Source organism: Bombina bombina, chromosome 2 (assembly GCF_027579735.1).
Source record: "Bombina bombina isolate aBomBom1 chromosome 2, aBomBom1.pri, whole genome shotgun sequence".
Lineage (NCBI taxonomy): Eukaryota > Metazoa > Chordata > Amphibia > Anura > Bombinatoridae > Bombina > Bombina bombina.
In genome coordinates, this window is record NC_069500.1 from 111072108 (window position 1) to 111094287 (window position 22180).

Genomic DNA, 22180 nt, shown 5'->3' on the forward strand with positions numbered 1-22180 from the left:
CAGTGTTTCAGTGGCGCATACACACACTGTGCATGTGCTTGTCTGTCACTTATAGGAACTTAAAATGTTTCTCTCATGATTCAGATATAACATGCAATTTAAATAAACTTTCCTATTTACTTCTATTATCTAATTTGCTTCATTCTCTTGGTATCCACTGCTGAAAAGCAAACCTAGGTAGGCTTAAGAGCAGCAATGCATTACTGGGAGCTTGCTGCTGATTGGTAAACTGCACATATATTCCTTTTGTCACTGGATCACCCAAGCTGTGTTCAGCTATCTCCCATTACTGCATTTCTGCCTTTGCAACAAAGGGTATAAAGAGAATGAATCAAAATAGATAGTAGCAAATTGAAAGTTGTTCAAAGTTGTATGATCTATCTATATCTTTTTGGAGTTTCATGTCCCTTAATGGCTAATCACACTACAATATTGGTACCATGTGCACTTAAAGGGACCACTAAACACCTGGGGCCTGATCCATATGCAGCATTGGGCGCAAAAGTTCAGCGTGGCAATTTTTTTTCCGAAACTAGCGATCACATATATATGGCGCTGCATATTTAACCTGTCCGCCCACTGTTTTTAATCCCCATAAACTAACATAGAACCGGCGTTGCAAGTCGGTATCTTATGTTCAGCACAAGGATTTACGAGGCGAGAACAGAGAAATTTTACTCTATTTTCACCTCGCCACACATAGGCAAGCACAGCAAGCCTTGCACTGAATATATAAGTACCGTAACTGCCTAGAAGCCTTATCAAACACCTAACGCGTGCCCAATATGTACCTCTCAACCGCCATTCCCCCACCGCAATAACTAAAAAAAAAATGTATTAACCACTAATCCTCCAACCCCCACATCGCAAAGTACCTAATAAAGTTATTAATCCCTAATTCGCCAACCCTCCACAACACGCAAACTACCTATTAACACTATTAACCCCTAAACCGCCAACCCCCCACATCCCAAAAATTCCTATTAACACTATTTACCCCTAAACCGCCAACCCCCCACAATGCAAAGTATCAATCTAATAAGCCCCTTAAACTAACATCCCCTAAATTAACCCCAATTAAACTACCATTACATAAAATAAAGACTAACTACATTTAAAAATAAACATTTTTTAAAAATAAAAAATAACTAAATTAACCTATCATTACAGAAAATAAAAAAAAACATAATTTATGTAAGAACTTACCTGATAAATTAATTTCTTTCTATTGGCCAAGAGTCCATGAGCTAGTGACGTATGGGATATACAATCCTACAGGAGGGGCAAATTTTCCCCAAACCTCAAAATGCCTATAATACACCCCTCACCACACTCACAATTCCGTTTAACGAATAGCCAAGCAGTGGGGTGATAAAGAAAGCAGTAGAAAGCAATCAACAAAAGAAATTTGGAAATAATTGTGCTTCTATAACAAAAAATCATAACCACCATAAAAAAAGGGTGGGCCTCATGAACTCTTGCAATATGAAAGAAATTAATTTATCAGGTAAGTTCTTACATAAATTATGTTTTTCTTTCATGTAATTGGCAAGAATCCATGAGCTAGTGACATATGGGATAGCAATACCCAAGATGTGGATCTCCACTAGCGTCACTAGAGAGGGAGGGAATAAAATAAAAACAACCATTTTCCGCAGAAGAAATTAATCCACAACCCCAAAAAAATAAGTTTATTTCAAAGCTCTTACCACATCAAAGAATGTAAGGATCTTTCCAAAGAATTCTTAGGATTAGGACATAAGGAAGGGACAACAATTTCTCTATTAATGTTGTTAGAATTCACAACCTTAGGTAAAAATTGAAAAGAAGTCCGCAAAACTGCCTTATCCTGATGAAAAATCAGAAAAGGAGACTCACAAGAAAAAGCAGATAGCTCAGAAACTCTTCTAGCAGAAGAGATGGCCAAAAGGAACAACACTTTCCAAGAAAGTAGTTTAATGTCCAAATAATGCATAGGTTCAAATGGAGGAGCCTGTAAAGCCTTCAGAACCAAATTAAGACTTCAAGGAGGAGAAATTGATTTAATGACAGGCTTAATACGAACTAAAGCCTGTACAAAACAGTGTATATCAGGAAGTAAAGCAATCTTTCTGTGAAATAAAACAGAAAGAGCGGAGATTTGTCCTTTCAAGGAACTTGCAGACAAACCCTTATTCAAACCATCCTGAAGAAACTTTAAAATTCTAGGAATTCTAAAAGAATGCCAAGAGAAATCATGACAAGAACACCATGAAATATAAGTCTTCCAAACTCTATAATAAATCTTTCTAGAGACAGATTTACGAGCTTGTAACATAGTATTAATCACGGAGTCAGAGAAATCCCTATGACTTAGTACTAAGCGTTCAATTTCCATAACTTCAAATTTAATGATTTGAAATCCTGATGGAAAAACGGACCTTGAGATAGTAGGTTCTGGCCGTAACGGAAGTGGCAAGGCAGGCAACTGGACATCCAAACCAGATCCGCATACCAAAACCTGTGTGGCCATGCTGGAGCCACCAGCAACACAAATGATTGTTCCATGATGATTTTGGAGATCACTCTTGGAAGGAGAACTAGGAGGGAAAATGTAAGCAGGATGATAACACTAAGGAAGTGTCAGCGCATCCACTGCTTCCGCCTGAACATCCCTGGACCTCTGGACAGGTATCTGGGAAGTTTCTTGTTTAGATACGAAGCCATCAGATCTATTTCCTGGAAGACCCCACAATCTGAACAATCTGATAAAATACATCTGGGATGGACAGAGCACTCCCCTGGATGTAAAGTCTGGCGGCTAAAATAATCCGCCTCCCAATTGTCTACACCTGGGATATGCACTGCAGAGATTAGACAGGAGATGGATTCGCCCAAGCAAGTATCCGAGATACTTCTTTCATAGCTTGGGGACTGTGAGTCCCACCCTGATGATTGACATATGCCACTGTTGTGATATTGTCTGTCTGAAAACAAATGAACGGTTCTCTCTTTAAAAGAGGCCAAAACTGAAGAGCTCTGAGCAATTGCATGGAGATTTATTGGGTAATCTCGCCTCTTGAGATTTCCAAACCCCTTCTGCTGTCAGAGATCCCCAAACAGCTCCCCAAACCTGAAAGACTCACATCTGTTGTGATCACAGTCCAGGTTGGTCGAACAAAAGAAGCCCTTGAACTAAACGATGGTGATCTATCCACCACGTCAGAGAGTGTCGTACATTGGGATTTAAGGATATTAATTGTGATATCTTTGTATAATCCCTACACCATTGGTTCAGCATACAAAGCTGTAGAGGTCTCATGTGAAAACGAGCAAAGGGGATCGCGTCAGATGCTGCAGTCATGAGACCTAAAACTTCCATGGACATAGCCACTGAAGAGAATGACTGAGACTGAAGGTGCCGGCAGGCTGCAACCAATTTTAAACATCTCTTGTCTGTTAGAGACAGAGTCAAGGACACTGAATCTATCTGGAAACCTAAAAAGGTGACCCTTGTCTGAGGAATCAAGAAACTTTTTTGGTAAATTCGATCCTCCAACCATGTTCCAAAAGAAACAAACACTAGTTGATTCGTGTCAGATTCTGCAGTACGTAAAGACTGAGCTAGTACCCAAGATATCGTCCCAAATAAGGAAACAACGCAATACCCTGTTCTCTGATTACAGAGAGTAGGGCACCCAGAACCTTGAAAAGATTCTTGGAGCTGTTGCTAGGCCAAATGGAAGAGCAACAAATTGGTAATGCTTGTTTAGAAAAGAGAATCTCAGAAAACGATAATGTTCTGGATGAATCGGACTATGAAGGTATGCATCTGCAAATCTATTGTGGACATATAAAGTCCTCGCTGAAAAAAAGGCAGAATAGTCCTTATAGTCACCATATTGAAAGTTGGTACTCTTACATAACCGATTCAAAATTTTCAGATCCAGAACTGGTCTGAATAAATTTTCCCTTTTTTGGGACAATGAATAGATTTGAATAAAACCCCAAACCTTGTTCCTGATAAGGAACTGGCATGATTACCCCTGAAGACTCCAGGTCTGAAACACACTTCAGGAAAGCCTGAGCTTTTACTGGATTTGCTAGGATACGTGAGAGAAAAAAAATCTTCTCACAGGAGGTCTTACTCTGAATCCTATTCGATACCCTTGAGAGACAATGCTCTGAATCCATTGGATTTTGGGACAGATTTTATCCAAATATCCTTGAAAAACCTTAATCTGCCCCCCTACCAGCTGAGCTGGAATGAGGGCCGCACCTTCATGCGGACTTAGGGGCTGACTTGGTTTCCTAAATGGCTTGGATTTATTCCAATTTGAGGAAGGCTTCCAATTGGAAGCAGATTCTTTGGGGGGAGGATTGAGTTTTTGTTCCTTATTCTGACGAAAGGAACGAAAACGGTTAGAAGCCTTAGATTTACCCTTAGGTTTTTTATCCTGAGGCAGAAAACTCCCTTTCCCCAGTGATAGTTGAAATAATAGAATCCAACTGAGAACCAAATAAATTATTACCTTGGAAAGAAAGGGATAGTAATCTAGATTTAGATGTCATATCAGCATTCCAAGATTTAAGCCACAAAGCTCTTCTAGCTAATATAGCTAAAGACATGGATCTATCATCAATTTTGATAATATCAAAAATGGCATCACAAATAAAATGATTAGCATATTGCAGTAAGCGAATAATGATAGATAAGTCAGAATCCAATTCCTGCTGCGCTAAATTCTCCAACCAGAAAGTTGATGCAGCCGCAACATCAGCCAAAGAAATTGCAGGTCTGAGAAGATGACCTGAATATAAATAGGCCTTGCTTAGATAAGATTCAAGCTTCCTATCTAAAAGATCCTTAAAGGAAGTACTATCTTCCATAGGAATAGTGGTACGTTTAGCAAGAGTAGAAATAGCCCCATCAACTTTGGGGATTTTTCCCCAAAACTCTATAGATTTTTGCTGGTAAAGGATACAATTTTTAAACCTTGAAGAAGGAATAAAAGAAGTACCTGGCTTATTCCATTCCTTAGAAATCATATCAGAAATAGCCTCAGGAATAGGAAAAACCCCTGGAGAAACCACAGGAGGTTTAAAAACAGCATGTAAACGTTTATTAGACTGAACGTCAAGAGGACTGGTTACCTCAATATCCAAAGTAATTAACACTTCTTTTAATAAAGAACGCATATACTCTATTTTAAATAAATAAGTAGATTTGTCAGTGTCAATGTCTGAGGAAGGACCTTCTGTATCAGATAGATCCTCATCAGAAGAGGATAAATTATTATGTTTTTGGTCATTTGAAATTTCATCAACTAAATGAGAAGTTTTAAAAGACCTTTTACATTTATTAGAAGGTGGAAATGCAGACAAAGCCTTCAGGATAGAATCAGAAACAAATTCTTTAAAATTCACAGGTATATCATGCACATTAGAAGTTGAAGGAACTGCAACTGGCAATGTACTATATCTGATGGATACACTATCTGCATGTAAAAGTTTATCATGACAACTATTACAAATGACATTCGGCTAAATAATTTCTACAATTTTACAACAAATGCACTTAGCTTTGGTAGAACCGATGTCAGGCAGCAATGTTCCAGCAGAAACTTCTGAGGCAGGATCAGATTGAGACATCTTGCAAAATATAAGAGAAAAAACAACATATAAAGCAAAATTATCTATTTCCTTATATGACAGTTTCAGGAATGGGAAAAAAAATGCAAATAGCATAGCCCTCTGATAGAGAAAAAGGCAAGAGGGCAAACATCAATGGGGTATTGAAATAATGAAAAAGTTTGGTGCCAAGTATGACGCACAACGTAACAAACTTTTTTGGCACCAAAAATAACCGGAAATAACACACTCGCGTCACTAATGACGCAATCGTGTGAAAGGTCGAAGTTGCGTCATAGACGTATTTTTTCGCGCCAAAAATATTCTTGCGCCAAGAATGTCGCAATAAAGTTTAGCATTTGACGCACCCGCAGGCCTAATAGCGCCCGCAATTTGCAAGAAGTAGTCAATTGGAAAAAAGACTAAACCCCAGGTAAGAAATAAATTTAATAAAAATATGTTTATATTCCTCAAATATGAAACTGACACTCTGCGGAAGGAAATACATGAACCTGACTCATGGCAAATATAAGTACAATACATATAGTTAGAACTTTATATAAATGCATAAAGTGCCAAACCATAGCTGAGGTGTCTTAAGTAATAAAAAACATACTTACCAAAAGACACCCATCCACATATAGCAGATAGCCAAACCAGTACTAAAACAGTTATTAGTAGAGGTAATGGTAAATTGAGAGTATATCGTCGATCTGAAAAGGGAGGTAGGAGATAAATCTCTACGACCGATAACAGAGAACCTATGAAATAGACCCCCGTATTCAATAAGTGATACTCCCTTCACGTCCCTCTGACATTCGCTGTACTCTGAGAGGAATCGGGCTTCAACAATGCTGAAAAGCACATATCAACGTAGAAATCTTAGCACAAACTTACTTCACCACCTCCATAGGAGGCAAAGTTTGGAAAACTGAATTGTGGGTGTGGTGTATTTATAGGCATTTTGAGGTTTGGGAAACTTTGCCCCTCCTGGTAGGATTGTATATCCCATACATCACTAGCTCATGGACTCTTGCCAATCTAATAAGCCCCTTAAACTAACACCCCCTAAATTAACCCCAATTAAACTACCATTACATAAAATAAAGACTAACTACATTTAAAAATAATAAACATTTTTTAAAAATAAAAAATAACTAAATTACCCTATCATTACTGAAAATAAAAAAAACTACCCTTACTCAAAAAAAACAAAAAAACAACAGATTAAAAAAAAAAAAACTACTCTTACTCAAAAAAACAAACAAAAAAAACATTAGATTTAAAAAAAATAAAAATAAAATATGATTACAGGAAATAAATTAAAATATCCAAAAAAAAAAAAGAAACCTAATTTAATACCTCGATAAAAACAAAAAAGCCACCCCAAAATAAAAACACCCCCTAATCTAACACTAAACTACCAATAGCCCTTAAAGGGCCTTTTGTAGGGCATTGCCCTAAGTTTAACAGCTCTTTTACTTAAAAAAAAAATACTAAGTCCCCCTTAACAGTAAAAACCCCCCACCCGTATGTGTGATTCACCCAATGTGCGAGGTGAATTTACAGGCGGCGTGGGTTTCAGCAGTTGATCTGAAATTTACGCCGCATATGTAATCTCGCCCCTTATAATTAAAGACATTTCTGTTGTGTTGCTATAGAATAACCTATCAGCCAAGTCTAAACATTTTTAAAACAAATTTCTATCCATTTTACTGCAATTGTTTTTCAAAAGCCAAACTCCACCAACCATTTGCAATATATGAAGGAGTCTGCAGACAGCAAGACTAGCCACTAATAGTATAAAGTTAATTGTTTTCTAGCGGTTATAAGCTAAAGCCAATTAGGGACAAATTTGTAGTAAGTGTTAGTCCTGAGAAATCGGGGTACAATTTAAAATTCGAAGAATTAGAAAATCCTCAAATATTCAGATACATGAAAAGGGGGCAAAATAAATAAAGTGTATATTGCAAAGTTGTTTCATTATGCATAACTAAGCATTTTATATACAAATCTCAAGGTGTTTACTGTTTTTGCAAATAAAAAAACAAAAATCAGGCATTTTGTAAACAATTTCATTGCAAACTTTGTTAAAATGACTGCTATAAACCCTTATTTAAAGAGTTATTCCAGAGAGAACAATTTTTAACACTTCAGTGCATTTAGGAAAGTCACCAAGCGGAAAATGTTTGAAAATGAGGCTCAAACCCATACACACAAACTATATAATGAAACCAATTAACCCAATACACACAAACTATATAATGAAACCAATTAACCCATACACACAAACTATATAATGAAACCAATTAACCCATACACGCAAACTATATAATGAAACCAATTAACCCATACACGCAAACTATATAATGAAACCAATTAACCCGTACACGCAAACTATATAATGAAACCAATTAACCCATACACACAAACTATATAATGAAACCAATTAACCCATACACACAAACTATATAATGAAACCAATTCAACATGTTTATTTAGGCCTCACACCTATAAAACTCTAACATCATTTTATTTTCAATATGCAGCGACTCAATTGATAATTAAGAGATCTTCAAAGCTTCTTAGGACACAAACATGTAACTAATTTATACAGACTGACAGCAAATGAACGGCATGGATGTTTCATACCTTCCAGTACACAGTTATTGTTCGTTCTTTTGGACTTTCTGAGATTTTTCTCCAGACATCTGGCTTTCTTGAAGGGACTGGAGGGGGAAAACAATTAAAAGAATAAAATTAAACTGATGATTTAAATAAAGGGATCTACTTTATAAAACTACCCAATTTACTTCTGTTTTAAAGTTTGCTTTGTTCTCCTCTTCATTAAAGAGTAAATTAGGTAGGCTCTTAGTACCTCGGGGGCGTGTACAAATCTTTTGGATTCTATGGCAGCAGTGTTTTCTTGCACGATTCAGATAGAGAATACAATTTAAAAAAAAGTTTGCAATTTACTTCAATTATCAAATTTTCTTCACCCTCTTGTTACTCTTACTTGAAGAGATATCTAGATAGGTAGCGTGCACGTCTGGAGCACTACATGACAGGAAATAGGGCTGCCATCTAGTGCTCTTGCTAACGTATAAGATTGTTGCAAAACTACTACAAACAAAAGAACACTCCTAAACTTACCTTCCTGCTTTTTAACAAAGGATAACAATAAAACAAAAAAATTGATAATAGGAGTACATTTGAAAGTTATTTAATTTGTATTCTCTATATAAATAATTATATCCTTTGTTGAAAAGTAAAACAAGGAAGGCTGATAATGAGCTCAGAAGTGTCTAACAGTGTCAAATATTTTATTTGTTACAATTCAGATTTATCACACCTCATACAATTCAAGAAGTTGTTAATTTAGTTGTCCGACAGAGGGGTGTATCTGTAAAATAACTAGTGCAGACAAAACAGCAGCAAAAAAAAATAATTAAAAAAAGCTGCTAATTCTTGGAGTGCACATATTGTGTTGACTTTTTTTTTTTTTTTTTTTTTTAGACACCAGATGCTACTGAGAAAATGTGAGTGCACGGCTCATTTACATATGAGTGACTACAAAAACATAATTTTTGCTTACCTGATAAATTTCTTTCTTTCCGGATATGGTGAATCCACGGAATCATCAATTACTAGTGGGAATATCACTCCTGGCCAGCAGGAGGCGGCAAAGAGCACCACAGCAAAGCTGCTATATATGTCACTTCCCTCACCCATAATCTCCAGTCATTCGACCCGAAGAGGAAAATGGAAAAAAGATGATAACACAAAAGTGTAGAGGTGCCTGAGTTTTTAGAAAAAATAACTGGTGGGCTGTGGACTCACCATATACAGAAAGAAAGACATTTATCAGGTAAGCATAAATTATGTTTTCTTTCCTAAGATATGGCGAGTCCACAGAATCATCAATTACTAGTGGAAATCAATACCCAAGCTAGAGGACACAGATGATAAGGGAGGGACAAGACAGGTAGACCTAAACAGAAGGCACCACCTCTTGAAGAACCCTTCTCCCAAAAGAAGCCTCAGCTGAGGCAAAAGTATCAAATTTATAAAACTTAGAAAAAGTATGTAAAGAGGACCAAGTCGCAGCCTTGCAAAACTGTTTCACAGAAGCTTCATTTTTAAATGCCCAGGAAGAAGAAACAGCCCTCGTGGAATGAGCAGTGATTCTCTCAGGAGGTTGCTGTCCTTAGCCAAAGAGATACACGCCGCAGGTTGCCATTGAAGACCTTGGTGAACATACATTTTCTTTAATAATGCCTCCAATTTCTTATCCTTTGGATCCTTAAAAGAACAACTATCCGCTATGGGAATAGTGGTCCTCTTAGCCAAAATGGAAATAGCTCCTTCCACCTTAGGAACCGTTTGCCACGATTCCTTAACAGAGTCAGCTATAGGAAACATCTGCTTAAAAATAGGAGATGGAGAAAATGGAATACCAGGTCTCTCCCATTCTCGTACAATAATCTCAGAAGCACGATCTGGAACAGGAAATACCTCTACCGCAGAGGGAACATCAAAATACTTGTTCAGCTTACTAGACTTCTTAGGGTTAACAACGATAGTAGTTTCTGAGTCATCTAAGGTAGCCAAAACCTCCTTAAGTAACAAGCGGAGGTGTTCCAGCTTAAATCTGAAGGACACAACTTCAGCATAAGGAATTATACTGCACGAGTCCGAAATTTCACCGTCAGATGCACCCGAAGAATCTTCATCCTGAGACTTCTGAGAGGAAATACTATGATTAGCCACCTCAGGATCAGAAACCTTACCTACTGTTTCTTTAAATTTCCTTTTGCATTTTCCCTGCAGCATAGAAAAAGCAGACAGCGCCTCAGATACCGCAAAAGATACCTGGGCAGCAATATCTTGCAAAGTGACTCCAGACGGAGTATGAGAGGAAACGCAGGGCACTGCATGTGCAGATGAATAGGATTTGGATGGTTGATGAGAAAGCTGCGGCACATCTTAAATAGGAGGCTCCTGAACAGCATCCGCCTGCCCATAGCCAATGATGGCTCAAGGTCAAAAAGTCTATTTCTATAAACTAAAGATCTTTCAATACATGAAGAACAAAAAGGTACTGGGGGTTCCACCTGGGCATCAAAACATAGGCTACAGGTAACATCCTGCACAGCCTCCTGATCTATAAAACAAAAGAATCAAACTTTTTTTTTTTTTAAATCTTTTAGCAAAGGATATAACACGGAACAAAACTGTATTATATTTACCAAATCAAGAAAACATACCCCAGGCAACACTTCTACACCTCAGCAGAATTACTGAGGTGCCCTACTTGTCCTGCAACCTGCAGCAAAATGAGGAAATAAACGATCCTGTTTACAATCCGGATTCCAGAGAAGCTAAAACGGAAAGAAGCAAACAAAGCAGCAGAGACATCTGAAAAAAATGTGCACCTCACTCCACAGGAAGTGAAAAAAAGCACCAAAAGTACTCTGTCATCAAGAAACTGAACCTCCCTAAAAGGGGCAGTCCTTCAACAACAACAAAAAAAAGGCTTTTTTTTTACAACAAAAAACCCCCTTATAAAAAAGTACATAATCCTTTAAAAAAACGGAACCCCATTGAGCCATCAATAAAAATAAAAAACTACTCACACTAACAGTGCCTGCAAAAACTGCCATAAAAACCTGCACCCTGACAGAAATAATAAACGCCCCCCCCCCCATTTTAGCTGAATAAGTGCCAAATTTTTCTCTGCTAAATATAAAAATTGGCACTTCTCCTTAATATTCATCTGTCCGGCAGCAGAACAGCTCACCTGGTTTGAGAGGATGCGTTCCCTCACATGGACATGTGGAAATACAGAAAGACTGAGTAAACTTACTCAGGCTATCTGAATAGGGCAGCAAAATGTTTTGGAAAAAAGCAGTGAGGATTGTACCCCACAAGTTCCCAATTGCTTAAAAGCCACCACTGCCCTACTGAAGAGACTGACATGGGCTAAGGCTAGACCCTTTAGAAAGATCAGAGCAAACCTACTCTGCTTTTAAAATAACAAAATCTTGATTGTAGATCAGCCACCAAAACTTCACCTCCTCCTTGCACCACAGGCAAAGAGAATGACTGGAGATTATGGGTAAGGGAAGTGACATATATAGCAGCTTTGCTGTGGTGCTCTTTGCCTCCTCCTGCAGGCCAGGAGTGATATCCCCACTAGTAATTGATTCCGTGGACTCACCATATCTTAGGAAAGAAATTATAGAAATATGGTACAGTGTTATAATGTGATAAAACAATACACAGTGTGGTATTTTTATAAGTAGATTAATGTCAATTTAAGGCTTTAAACATCTTCCTTGTGACTTCAACGGAAAGAAAGAAACTCCATTTGAGTATAACTATTAATATAATAGAAATATCCCACTTATGTTAGCTCTAAAATAAGATCTCAGTACAAATGGATCCAAATCCTTAAAGTGAAGGTAAAGTTATCCGGAATTTCAGCTAACCAACCATTTATCAATAGTACCTTAATGTATTTCCCAAGTTTTTTTTTTTTATTACTGTTGTATTTAACGGTAAAAAAAATATTTCACATTCCCTCACCGTTTGGCTGCCGACTCCTCCCAAGCCCTACTTCCCTGTTCTGACAGTTGTGACGTCTTGAGCGGTCCCACCCGCTCTCAACAGCGGCGTTCATGTTTTCTGAATTAAATTGCGCATGCGCTACACTCCAATGCTGCCGACCACGTATTAAGGGATTCCTACCTAAATCTAGAACGCATGCGCAAAACGGGAGCGCACGCAGTGTGGAATCCACAGAAAATTGTATTGCGCATGCGCTCTTGAATAAGTGGGCGGATGACGTCTAGTGACGGTCGCCTAACGGCCTACATTTCAATAGGAGAATTAAAAAACTTGATCAATAGGTACAAAAAAAAATATATTTTCGGGTTGACTAAAAATATTTAATAAATTGCCTTAAAACTTGGTTTATACGCAGATCAGAAAAAAATGATGAATTAAACCTATATTTATTTGACTCCATAAACGGAATACTGGAAAGAGACTGAGGTAACTTTACCTTCACTTTAAGATGCAAGGGGTTCCAATATTATTAATGTTACATAAAATTACTTAATTTGAACCCCTCCTTGTTTCAACAGGACAACGTGACCGCCTCCGGCGTACATTTCACCTTCTGGCTTTTTCAAGGATCCCTGTTATTATATGCAAATGACTTTGGAATTTTTTTTTTTTTTAATGATCTTTTATTGAGGTTTTGCATAATAAGACAAAAGCGTACAGAAAACAGAACAGAAATAACATTTTCATGAAATACAATACCAATATATATATATATATATATATATATATATATATATATATATATATATATATATAAAAGTTGATTTCTAACATATGAGCTTTTTAAACCTCTATTTTGTGCATTTTAAATAGTTTCCTTGGATGACCATTGAGCGCCCACTTATGAGCCCTTCGATATAGGTAGTACTGGTTGGAAATAATAGTCATCTTAGTGGGCGTGGAAATATAATGATAACAGCAATGGTAAAGCATAAACGTATATTAGTCAATGATGATGGTACATGCTGAAATAAGTTAACAGGTTGGTGGCACATCTCTGGCAACTCATTTATATATGTTATAGTAAAATGTTATATAATAATTAGTGGGTAAACACTGCTTAGTAATACCACTTAAGGTTTGTATGGGGAGGGGGGGGGCGGTTTAGCAATTAACTGTTTAAGAGAGCTTAGAAACAGCAACAAAAAAAGTAGGAACTTAAAATCATATTCAGTGACTTTAATAGAAAAAATAACAACGTACCCTCTACGTAGCTAATCCTCTAGTAGTAAACTTTCCCTTGAACCAAACTAAGGGCTACATCTAGAACTCAAATAATAAAAAAAAAAAGTCTTGAGGGGGTATACAAAAAAAACCAAAACAAAACATAATTTTTTTGAATTGACATATGATAACCGTATGATAGAAATAAGAAAAGACTAGGTTTCCAACTGGATCATGGAGGAGCTGGAAAAATGATTAAATGTATGTGAAACTGTGCACTGGTTATAGTGATGAGAGTGATAGCCTGAGGTAACTGTTATATTGAGTGCTTGGCAATGAGGTGCGTCATAATTATAATGGTGGCTGAGCATCTTGAGAGTCAAAAATGCGAGATAAGCCAGCTAGGGGTGATGGTAAATCAGTGTAACTGGCAATAAATATATGGTTTTACAATATTCCCTGATAGAAAGAAGGCCCATCCGTAGCTTGTGCAGACACATATAGGGAGTCACATAGCGAATAAATAAACTAAGCACCTCTTGTGCAGCAATAAAATACTGTGAAACCTGTGGGCTTAAATCTAGGATTTAGCTACACTAGCAGTAAAATATAAGATAATAACTCCAAGAGCTTAATTATTTAAACCCTGCTACCCCTGTACGGGCCCTATGCCGAATGACAGGTAGTGTGGAGGAGGGAGATTTTACAACGCTAGACTATAAACCTGCTAGTATTTTGCTAAAGCAAAGTAGGGAATGAACAAATGTGCAACTACAAAATGGTATCTTTATTTTAAAGATGTAAATTAGTATACCAAACTATCTGCAGTGATAAACTATCTTTTAAGTATAACCATATTGTACACTATAGGATTATTATTGCTTAAACACACTTCCAAATATTATTAACATAAAGAATATAGAATACCAACCTCTTATTCTAAGTATAAGAAAGGCTCCAAATACGCTGGTGTGATCACCATGAAATGGACTATAAACAGCCTACTAACTTAATATAAGATTCAGCATGAGTAAGTTTAACATTCTCCACTGTAAAGGTAATAGTTGTGCTATGAGAGTGAAATACATAAAAAATCTTTCCATTGGTATCCTCAACCAGACAAAGAAATAAGATGTGTATCTATCTTTGGGCTATGTGAAGTCTAGCTAATAGCTAATCATTATTAAACCCCTGTATTATTTTGATAATGAAGTACTTTCAGCATGTAATACTGCTATATGAGGCAGCTGTTTAAGGCTTATCCTAGTATGCCTTACTATTTAGCAAAGCCACCTAGCGATTTTCAAAAAACTATACCTCATTCCATTCTCGACTTATTCAGGGCTATAAGCTGTAACTATACATGACTGAAATAGTTAGTAAACATGTTAAGTAACATATAGATCAGAGCCTTACAAATCAAACAGTGATGTTGTCATAAAAGACCCAAATACACATGTTTAAGCGTTCTGTTAAACCATATAGCGTTAAGTAAGGGAGTTAATCCGATTCCTACAAGCTTGTGTAAGCAGGGGTACGGAAAGTTAGCATGCTGAGTGTACATCCATAGTTGCTGCTCAATTATGAAGCCGCCTTGAGATGCGATCATCTTATCATCCGCAATATGTGTCGTCTCTCTGTTTGGAGATAGGGCTTTAGAGAGTCGCTTTGGTTCAACCCAACAGCCTTTGAGTATGAGTCCAATGTGAGGTACAGGCTGTCTCTCACCTGTCTTCAAGGGTTTTACGATAAGACTCACCAATCTGTTTCGATTGAGGGATTCCGTTTGTGGAAATAAAGTTTTAGCTTCCTGTTTCAAGGGGCCAGCCGCATCTCTTTCCACAGCGTCACAGTGATCGATAAAATTGCCCATCAGTATTAGTGTGCAAGTATTGTGCTTCAATACTATCCGTTATGTTGGTTTGTAAAAAACTAAATTTATGCTTACCTGATAAATTACTTTCTTTTACGATATGACGAGTCCACGGATTTCATCCTTACTTGTGGAATATTAATCTCCTGCTAACAGGAAGTGGCAAAGAGCACCACAGCAGAGCTGTATATATAACCCCTCCCTTCCCCTCCACCTCCAGTCATTCGGCTGAAGGTTATAGGAAGAGAAAAGGAAAGGCTAAAAAGGTGCAGAGGTGACTGAAGTTTACAAAAAATCTAAAGAAAAACTGTCTTAAAAAGAACAGGGTGGGCCGTGGAAAGAAAGTAATTTATCAGGTAAGCATAAATTTAGTTTTCTTTTACACGGATATGACTAGTCCACGGATTTCATCCTTACTTGTGGGAAACCAATAACAAAGCAATAGGACACGGATGAAAGGGAGGGACAAGACAGGAACCTAAACGGAAGGCACCACTGCTTGAAGAACCTCTCTCCCAAAGATAGCCTCAGAAGAAGCAAAAGTATAAAATGTGTAAAATTTGGAAAAAGTGTGAAGGGACGACCAAGTCGCAGCCTTACAAATCTGTTCAACAGATGCATCGTTTTTAAAAGCCCATGTGGAAGCCACAGCCCTAGTGGAATGAGACGTAATTCTTTCAGGAGGCTGCTGTCCAGCAGTCTCATATGCCAGACGGTTGATACTTCTCAGCCAAAAAGAAAGAGAGGTAGCCGTAGCTTTCTGACCCCTACACTTTCCAGAACAAACAATGAATAATGAAGATGATTGACGGAAATCCTTAGTTGCCTGTAAGTAAAACTTTAAGGCACGGACCACGTCCAAGTTATGTAACAGACGCTCCTTCTTAGAAGAAGGATTAGGACACAAGGAAGGAACAACAATTTCCTGATTAATATTCTTATTCGAAACAACCTTAGGAAGAAAACCAGGTTTGGTACGTAAGACCACCTTATCAGAATGAAATATGAGAAGGCGAATCCCACTAACGCTGAAAGCTCAGAAACTCTTCGAGCAGAAGAAATAGCAACCAAAAACAGAACTTTCCAAGATAACAGTTTAATATCTATGGAATGCATAGGTTCAAACGGAACCCCTTGCAGAACTTGAAGAACTAAATTCAAACTCCAGGGAGGAGTAATAGGTCTAAATATAGGCTTAATTCTAGATAAAACCTGACAAAAAGACTGAACATCTGGTACATTTGCCAAACGTTTGTGAAACAGAATTGACAAAGCTGAAATTTGTCCCTTTAAGGAACTCGCTGATAACCCTTTCTCCAATCCTTCTTGGAGAAAAGACAGAATCCTAGGAATCCTAACTTTACTCCATGAGTAACCCTTGGATTCACACAAATAAAGATATTTACGCCATATCTTATGATAGATTTTTCTAGTGACAGGCTAGAAAGCCTGTATCAAAGTATTGATAACTGAATCAGAGAATCCTCGCTTCGATAAAATCAAGCGTTCAATCTCCACGCAGTCAGTTGCAGAGAAATTAGATTTGATTGTTGGAAAGGACCTTGAATGAGAAGGTCCTGTCTCAATGGAAGTTTCCACGGTGGCAGAGAGGACATGTCCACTAGATCCGCATACTAAGTCCTGCGTGGCCTCGCAGGCGCTATCAGGATCACTGAAGCTCTCTCCTGTTTGATTCAAACAATCACTCGTGGGAGGAGAGGAAACGGCGGAAACACATAAGCTAGGCTGAACAACCAAGGCACTGCCAAGGCATCTATCAGTTCGGCCTGAGGATCCCTTGACCGGGATCTGTATCTTGGAAGCTTGGTATTCTGTCGGGATGCCATCAAATTCAATCCCAGTCTGCCCAATCTGAGAATCAATGAGGCAAATACCTCCGGGTGAAGTTCCCACTCCCCCGGATGAAAAGTCTGTCGACTTAGAAAATCTGCTTCCCAGTTCTCTACTCCTGGGATGTAGATCGCTGACAGATGACAAGAGTGGGCCTCCGCCCAACTGATTATCTTGGATACTTCTATCATCGCTAAGGAACTCCTTGTTCCCCCCTGATGATTGACATATGCCACAGTCGTGATGTTGTCCGACTGGAATCTGATGAATTTGGCCGAAGCCAACTGAGGCCACGCCTGAAGCGCATTGAATATTGCCCTCAGTTCCAAAATATTGATTGGAAGTAGAGACTCCACTTGAGCCCAAACACCCTGAGCCTTCAGGGAATTCCAAACTGAACCCCTGCCCAGAAGGCTGGCATCTGTTGTCACTGTCACCCACGAGGGTCTGCGGAAACAAGTCCCCTGGGACAGATGATCTGGCGACAACCACCAAAGAAGAGAGTTTCTGGTCTCTTGATTCAGAATTATCTTTGGAGATAAATCTGCATAATCCCCATTCCACTGACCGAGCATGCACAGTTGCAGTGGTCTGAGATGAAAGCGAGCAAACGGAACGATGTCCATTGCTGCTATCATTAATCCGATTACCTCTATAAACTGAGCCACTGATGGCCGAGGAATGGACTCAAGTGCTCGGCAAGTATTCAAAATCTTTGACTTTCTGACCTCTGTCAGAAATACTTTCATGGCTACCGAGTCTCCTCAGAAAAAAAAGGCTGCACATACCTTAATGCTGCTTGTAGTATGAAACCGGTCTCCACACTGAAGATGTCTCATGGTTACCTTCAGAAGTCTTGTGGGAACCAGCGTAGATCTTAGTTACAAATGCTAAGCTCATCAAACCTCAGGGCAGAAATCTTCTTCCATATCCCCCTGAGGGAAATAGTACGCACCGGTACCATTTAAAATAAAAAACTTCTTGATTGAAGAAACTAAAACTAACACCTCACTTTACCATGTCTTCCTAGTATAACACAGGCAAAGAGAATGACTGGAGGTGGAGGGGAAGTGAAGGGCTATATATACAGCTCTGCTGTGGTGTTCTTTGCCACTTCCTGTTAGCAGGAGGTTAATATCCCACAAGTAAGGATGAAATCCGTGGACTCGTCATATCTTTGTAAAAGAAACAGATGTTCACTGTGCTTCAGCAAGATGGCGGCTCCATTTGCGTTACCGTCCGGTGTCTCTTGGTGTTGCGTAGTAGTTCTCAAAAGTGTTATAAGATCGTCATGCATGGTTTGCATCTTAAACTGAAGCTCTCTTAAACAGGCTTGGATAGATGATAGGGCTTCCTCCTTATACATAGCCATTTCAGGACTGCACAACCCCGAGTTAGCGGGAGAGGGTGTTACAATCTCAGTCGTGCAGGCTGCCGCTGCTTAGAATCTCACCAGTCTGGAGCTGAGCTAGACAGTCATATATACAGCAATTTTCTATATCAATCCCCTCAGGGGAATATATCAGATAAATCTCTACTTGGACAAAATGGATGCTGTTGTATATCACAGATATGTGGCAGAATAGTGAAGTGTTCATATCCAGCTTCAGCTTATGCGTCCATGTTGGATCGCTGCCTACACACGCCCCAGAACTTTGACATTTTATGTAACTTTGTAACATTCATAAAATAGGAACCCTTTCAAGTTACGGATTTGGATCCATTTGTACTGAGAGCTCATCATAGAGCTAAAGTACCTCTAACTTATGCGAGTACAATACCAAGTGGGATATTTCTATCATATCAATATAGTTTTACACTATGGTAGATTTTTACTTTTCTCTTTGAGGTCACAAGCACAAGGAAGATTTGTAACAACTGAAATGGAGATAAATCTATTTAAAACAATAATGCAAAATAATTTGTATTTGTTTTTTTATCACATTTACATAGAAGTGTGTGATTGGCTGATGGTTGCCATGTGATACTGTGGTCAGAGAAATTAATGGAAAGACTGATATTTGTCAAAGAAAAAAATAATAAAAATCAAATGCATGTTTGAAATTAAATGTTAGGATTATATTAAGTGGTCCGTCAAAGGGACATGAAACCCAAATGATTTTTTTTGTATGATTTAGACAGATTTTATGATTTACCTCTATTATCAATTTTGCTTCATTCTCTTGAAATCTCTTTATTGAAGAAGCTGCAATTCACTCCTGGGAGCTAGCTGAACACATTTGGAAGCGGATTAAAATAAGCATACAATTTCAGCCACCAATCAGCAGCTTGCTCCAAGTTTCTGAGCCTATGTAGGCCTTTTCAACAAAAGATACCAAGAGAATTAAGCAGATTAGATAATATAAGAAACATTTTTGGGTTTCATGTAACTAAGCAACTATAAAAAGGTTCATAGGTTTATAGAAGAAATAAGATTGAAAGTGTGGGTCCATAAAAAAAAATTAAAAATGCTATTCTGGATTTTTAGGGAACCTGTTCAATGTTAAAGATAAGAAAAAGCCAAATTTCTTACTACTCTGACAATTATTTTTTTAATTTTTTTATTTTATTTTTTAATTAGCAGAAATTTCCAGAACACAAAACAGTACTTTAATTGTACTGTGATTGAACATTACCTGCGGCTAATGTTGTGTGCTTTTTCCAAGCAGTCCATTCACTCCACTTCCAAAAATGGTCTAAAGCAACACAGCGCACACGAAACTCATACCCCTTAAATGGATGTAGCCGGACAATACTTGCGTTGTAATTTCCATAGTCCAGACCAGATAAGTTAAATCTTTGCTGCAAACAAAATAAATATTTTAGCCAAGAATAAACCTACCCAGCAAACAAAAGTGAAATGTGCATCATAATTAAATATATATATATATATATATATATATATATATATATATATATATATTTTTTATTGATAATAGATTTCCTTTAGATCTGACTAATGCCTGCTTATTTTGGGCCAGATTACGAGCGGCGCGTTAACAGTTACGGTCAAGTGAAAAGGGGTCTATCATGGGTGTCTGCGTGTTCCAGTTTCACCGCTCGTATTACAAGTTGAAAAGTACACGAGATTGGTTGACCACAATCACAATTTACACAAGAATGATTACCGCATCCTCCGAGCTCTGGTTAACTGTTTCACAAAACAAAAAAATATTACAATGTACATTTAACACTCATAATAACACTAATAAAAAATTATTAAAAAAAACATTGCGCAAAAAAAGTTATAAGGCCTCAACGACATGAGGTCTCAGGTGTTAAGAGAAAAAAAAAAGGCAGGGAAATGGCTTTAACATAGAGATACATACAGTATCTCACAAAAGTGAGTACACCCCTCACATTTTTGTAAATATTTTTCTATATCTTTTCATATGACAACACTGAAGAAATAACACTTTGCTACAATGTAAAGTAGTGAGTGTACAGCCTGTACAACAATGTAAATTTGATGTCCCCTCAAAATAATTCAACACACAACCATTAATGTCTAAACCGTTGGCAACACAAGTAAATGGAATGTCCAAATCGGGCCCAAAGTGTCAATATCGGTTCCAGTTTTGGCACATGATCAATCAGAGTATATATAATTGAAAAGACTGCATGATTCTTCTCAGCACAGTGCCATGCCACTGGTTGATCCGAGGAGCCTTTAAGTAATGACTGGCGAATCGCCAGTCAGTGATTGGCCATTCATTCTCGGAGGGTACCCTTCGTCTTGCCCTGTGCTGAGAAGAATAATGCAGTCTCTTGAATTAGATATACTCTGATTGATCATGTGCAGAAAATGGACCGAGGTGGTGACCAGGACAGACTCCTACTGACCAGAGGCGCACAATGGATCTATCGTCTAGGCACCATCTACCCGGGGGGGGGGGGGTATAAACTATGTACCGGATTTCAAAGGGTTATTATAATCGGTTACATACCTGGGGTGCATATAGTTAGGGTGGTGCCTGATGATATTAGTGGGTCAGCAACACTCGGTGGGTGCCGTTGGCTCACTTATTTATATCTTAGGAGGGACATTGTCCAGTGGAGGATATCGACAGGCGGGTTACTCACAGTTGCCCACAATACCTAGCATTATTATTCACCCTCTTACCAGATGATACCCTTATGTTTGAAATCTGTGGGGTACAACATGCGTGACTGGCTGGCAGTGGTTGATAAGAGACCAACATCATATACAAGTTGAAAGGATCTGTTGGGACAGTGTTTATTGTCTACAGTTAACCCATATCTCAAGTAAAGAAGTGGAAATGTAAAGATGGTATGCTTATGATGTGTGATATATGGAGCTTATCTGAATGGATAAGTTGAAGACAAGTGTGGATATAAAAACAGAATTTATGTTTACCTGATAAATTTCTTTCTCCAACGGTGTGTCCGGTCCACGGCGTCATCCTTACTTGTGGGATATTCTCTTCCCCAACAGGAAATGGCAAAGAGCCCAGCAAAGCTGGTCACATGATCCCTCCTAGGCTCCGCCTACCCCAGTCATTCGACCGACGTTAAGGAGGAATATTTGCATAGGAGAAACCATATGGTACCGTGGTGACTGTAGTTAAAGAAAATAAAATATCAGACCTGATTAAAAAAACCAGGGCGGGCCGTGGACCGGACACACCGTTGGAGAAAGAAATTTATCAGGTAAACATAAATTCTGTTTTCTCCAACATAGGTGTGTCCGGTCCACGGCGTCATCCTTACTTGTGGGAACCAATACCAAAGCTTTAGGACACGGATGAAGGGAGGGAGCAAATCAGGTCACCTAAATGGAAGGCACCACGGCTTGCAAAACCTTTCTCCCAAAAATAGCCTCAGAAGAAGCAAAAGTATCAAACTTGTAAAATTTGGTAAAAGTGTGCAGTGAAGACCAAGTCGCTGCCCTACATATCTGATCAACAGAAGCCTCGTTCTTGAAGGCCCATGTGGAAGCCACAGCCCTAGTGGAATGAGCTGTGATTCTTTCGGGAGGCTGCCGTCCGGCAGTCTCGTAAGCCAATCTGATGATGCTTTTAATCCAAAAAG

General features: G+C 38.3%; 1 protein-coding gene across 1 annotated transcript in view; it reads right to left on the reverse strand.

Moving 5' to 3' along the window:
• Positions 1-22180, reverse strand: part of LIFR (LIF receptor subunit alpha) — a 185572-nt gene that overhangs the window by 68917 nt on the left and 94475 nt on the right. The window contains 2 exon segments of the mRNA XM_053699675.1: positions 8263-8339; positions 19765-19930. Coding sequence (XP_053555650.1) covers positions 8263-8339; positions 19765-19930 — 243 coding nt within the window.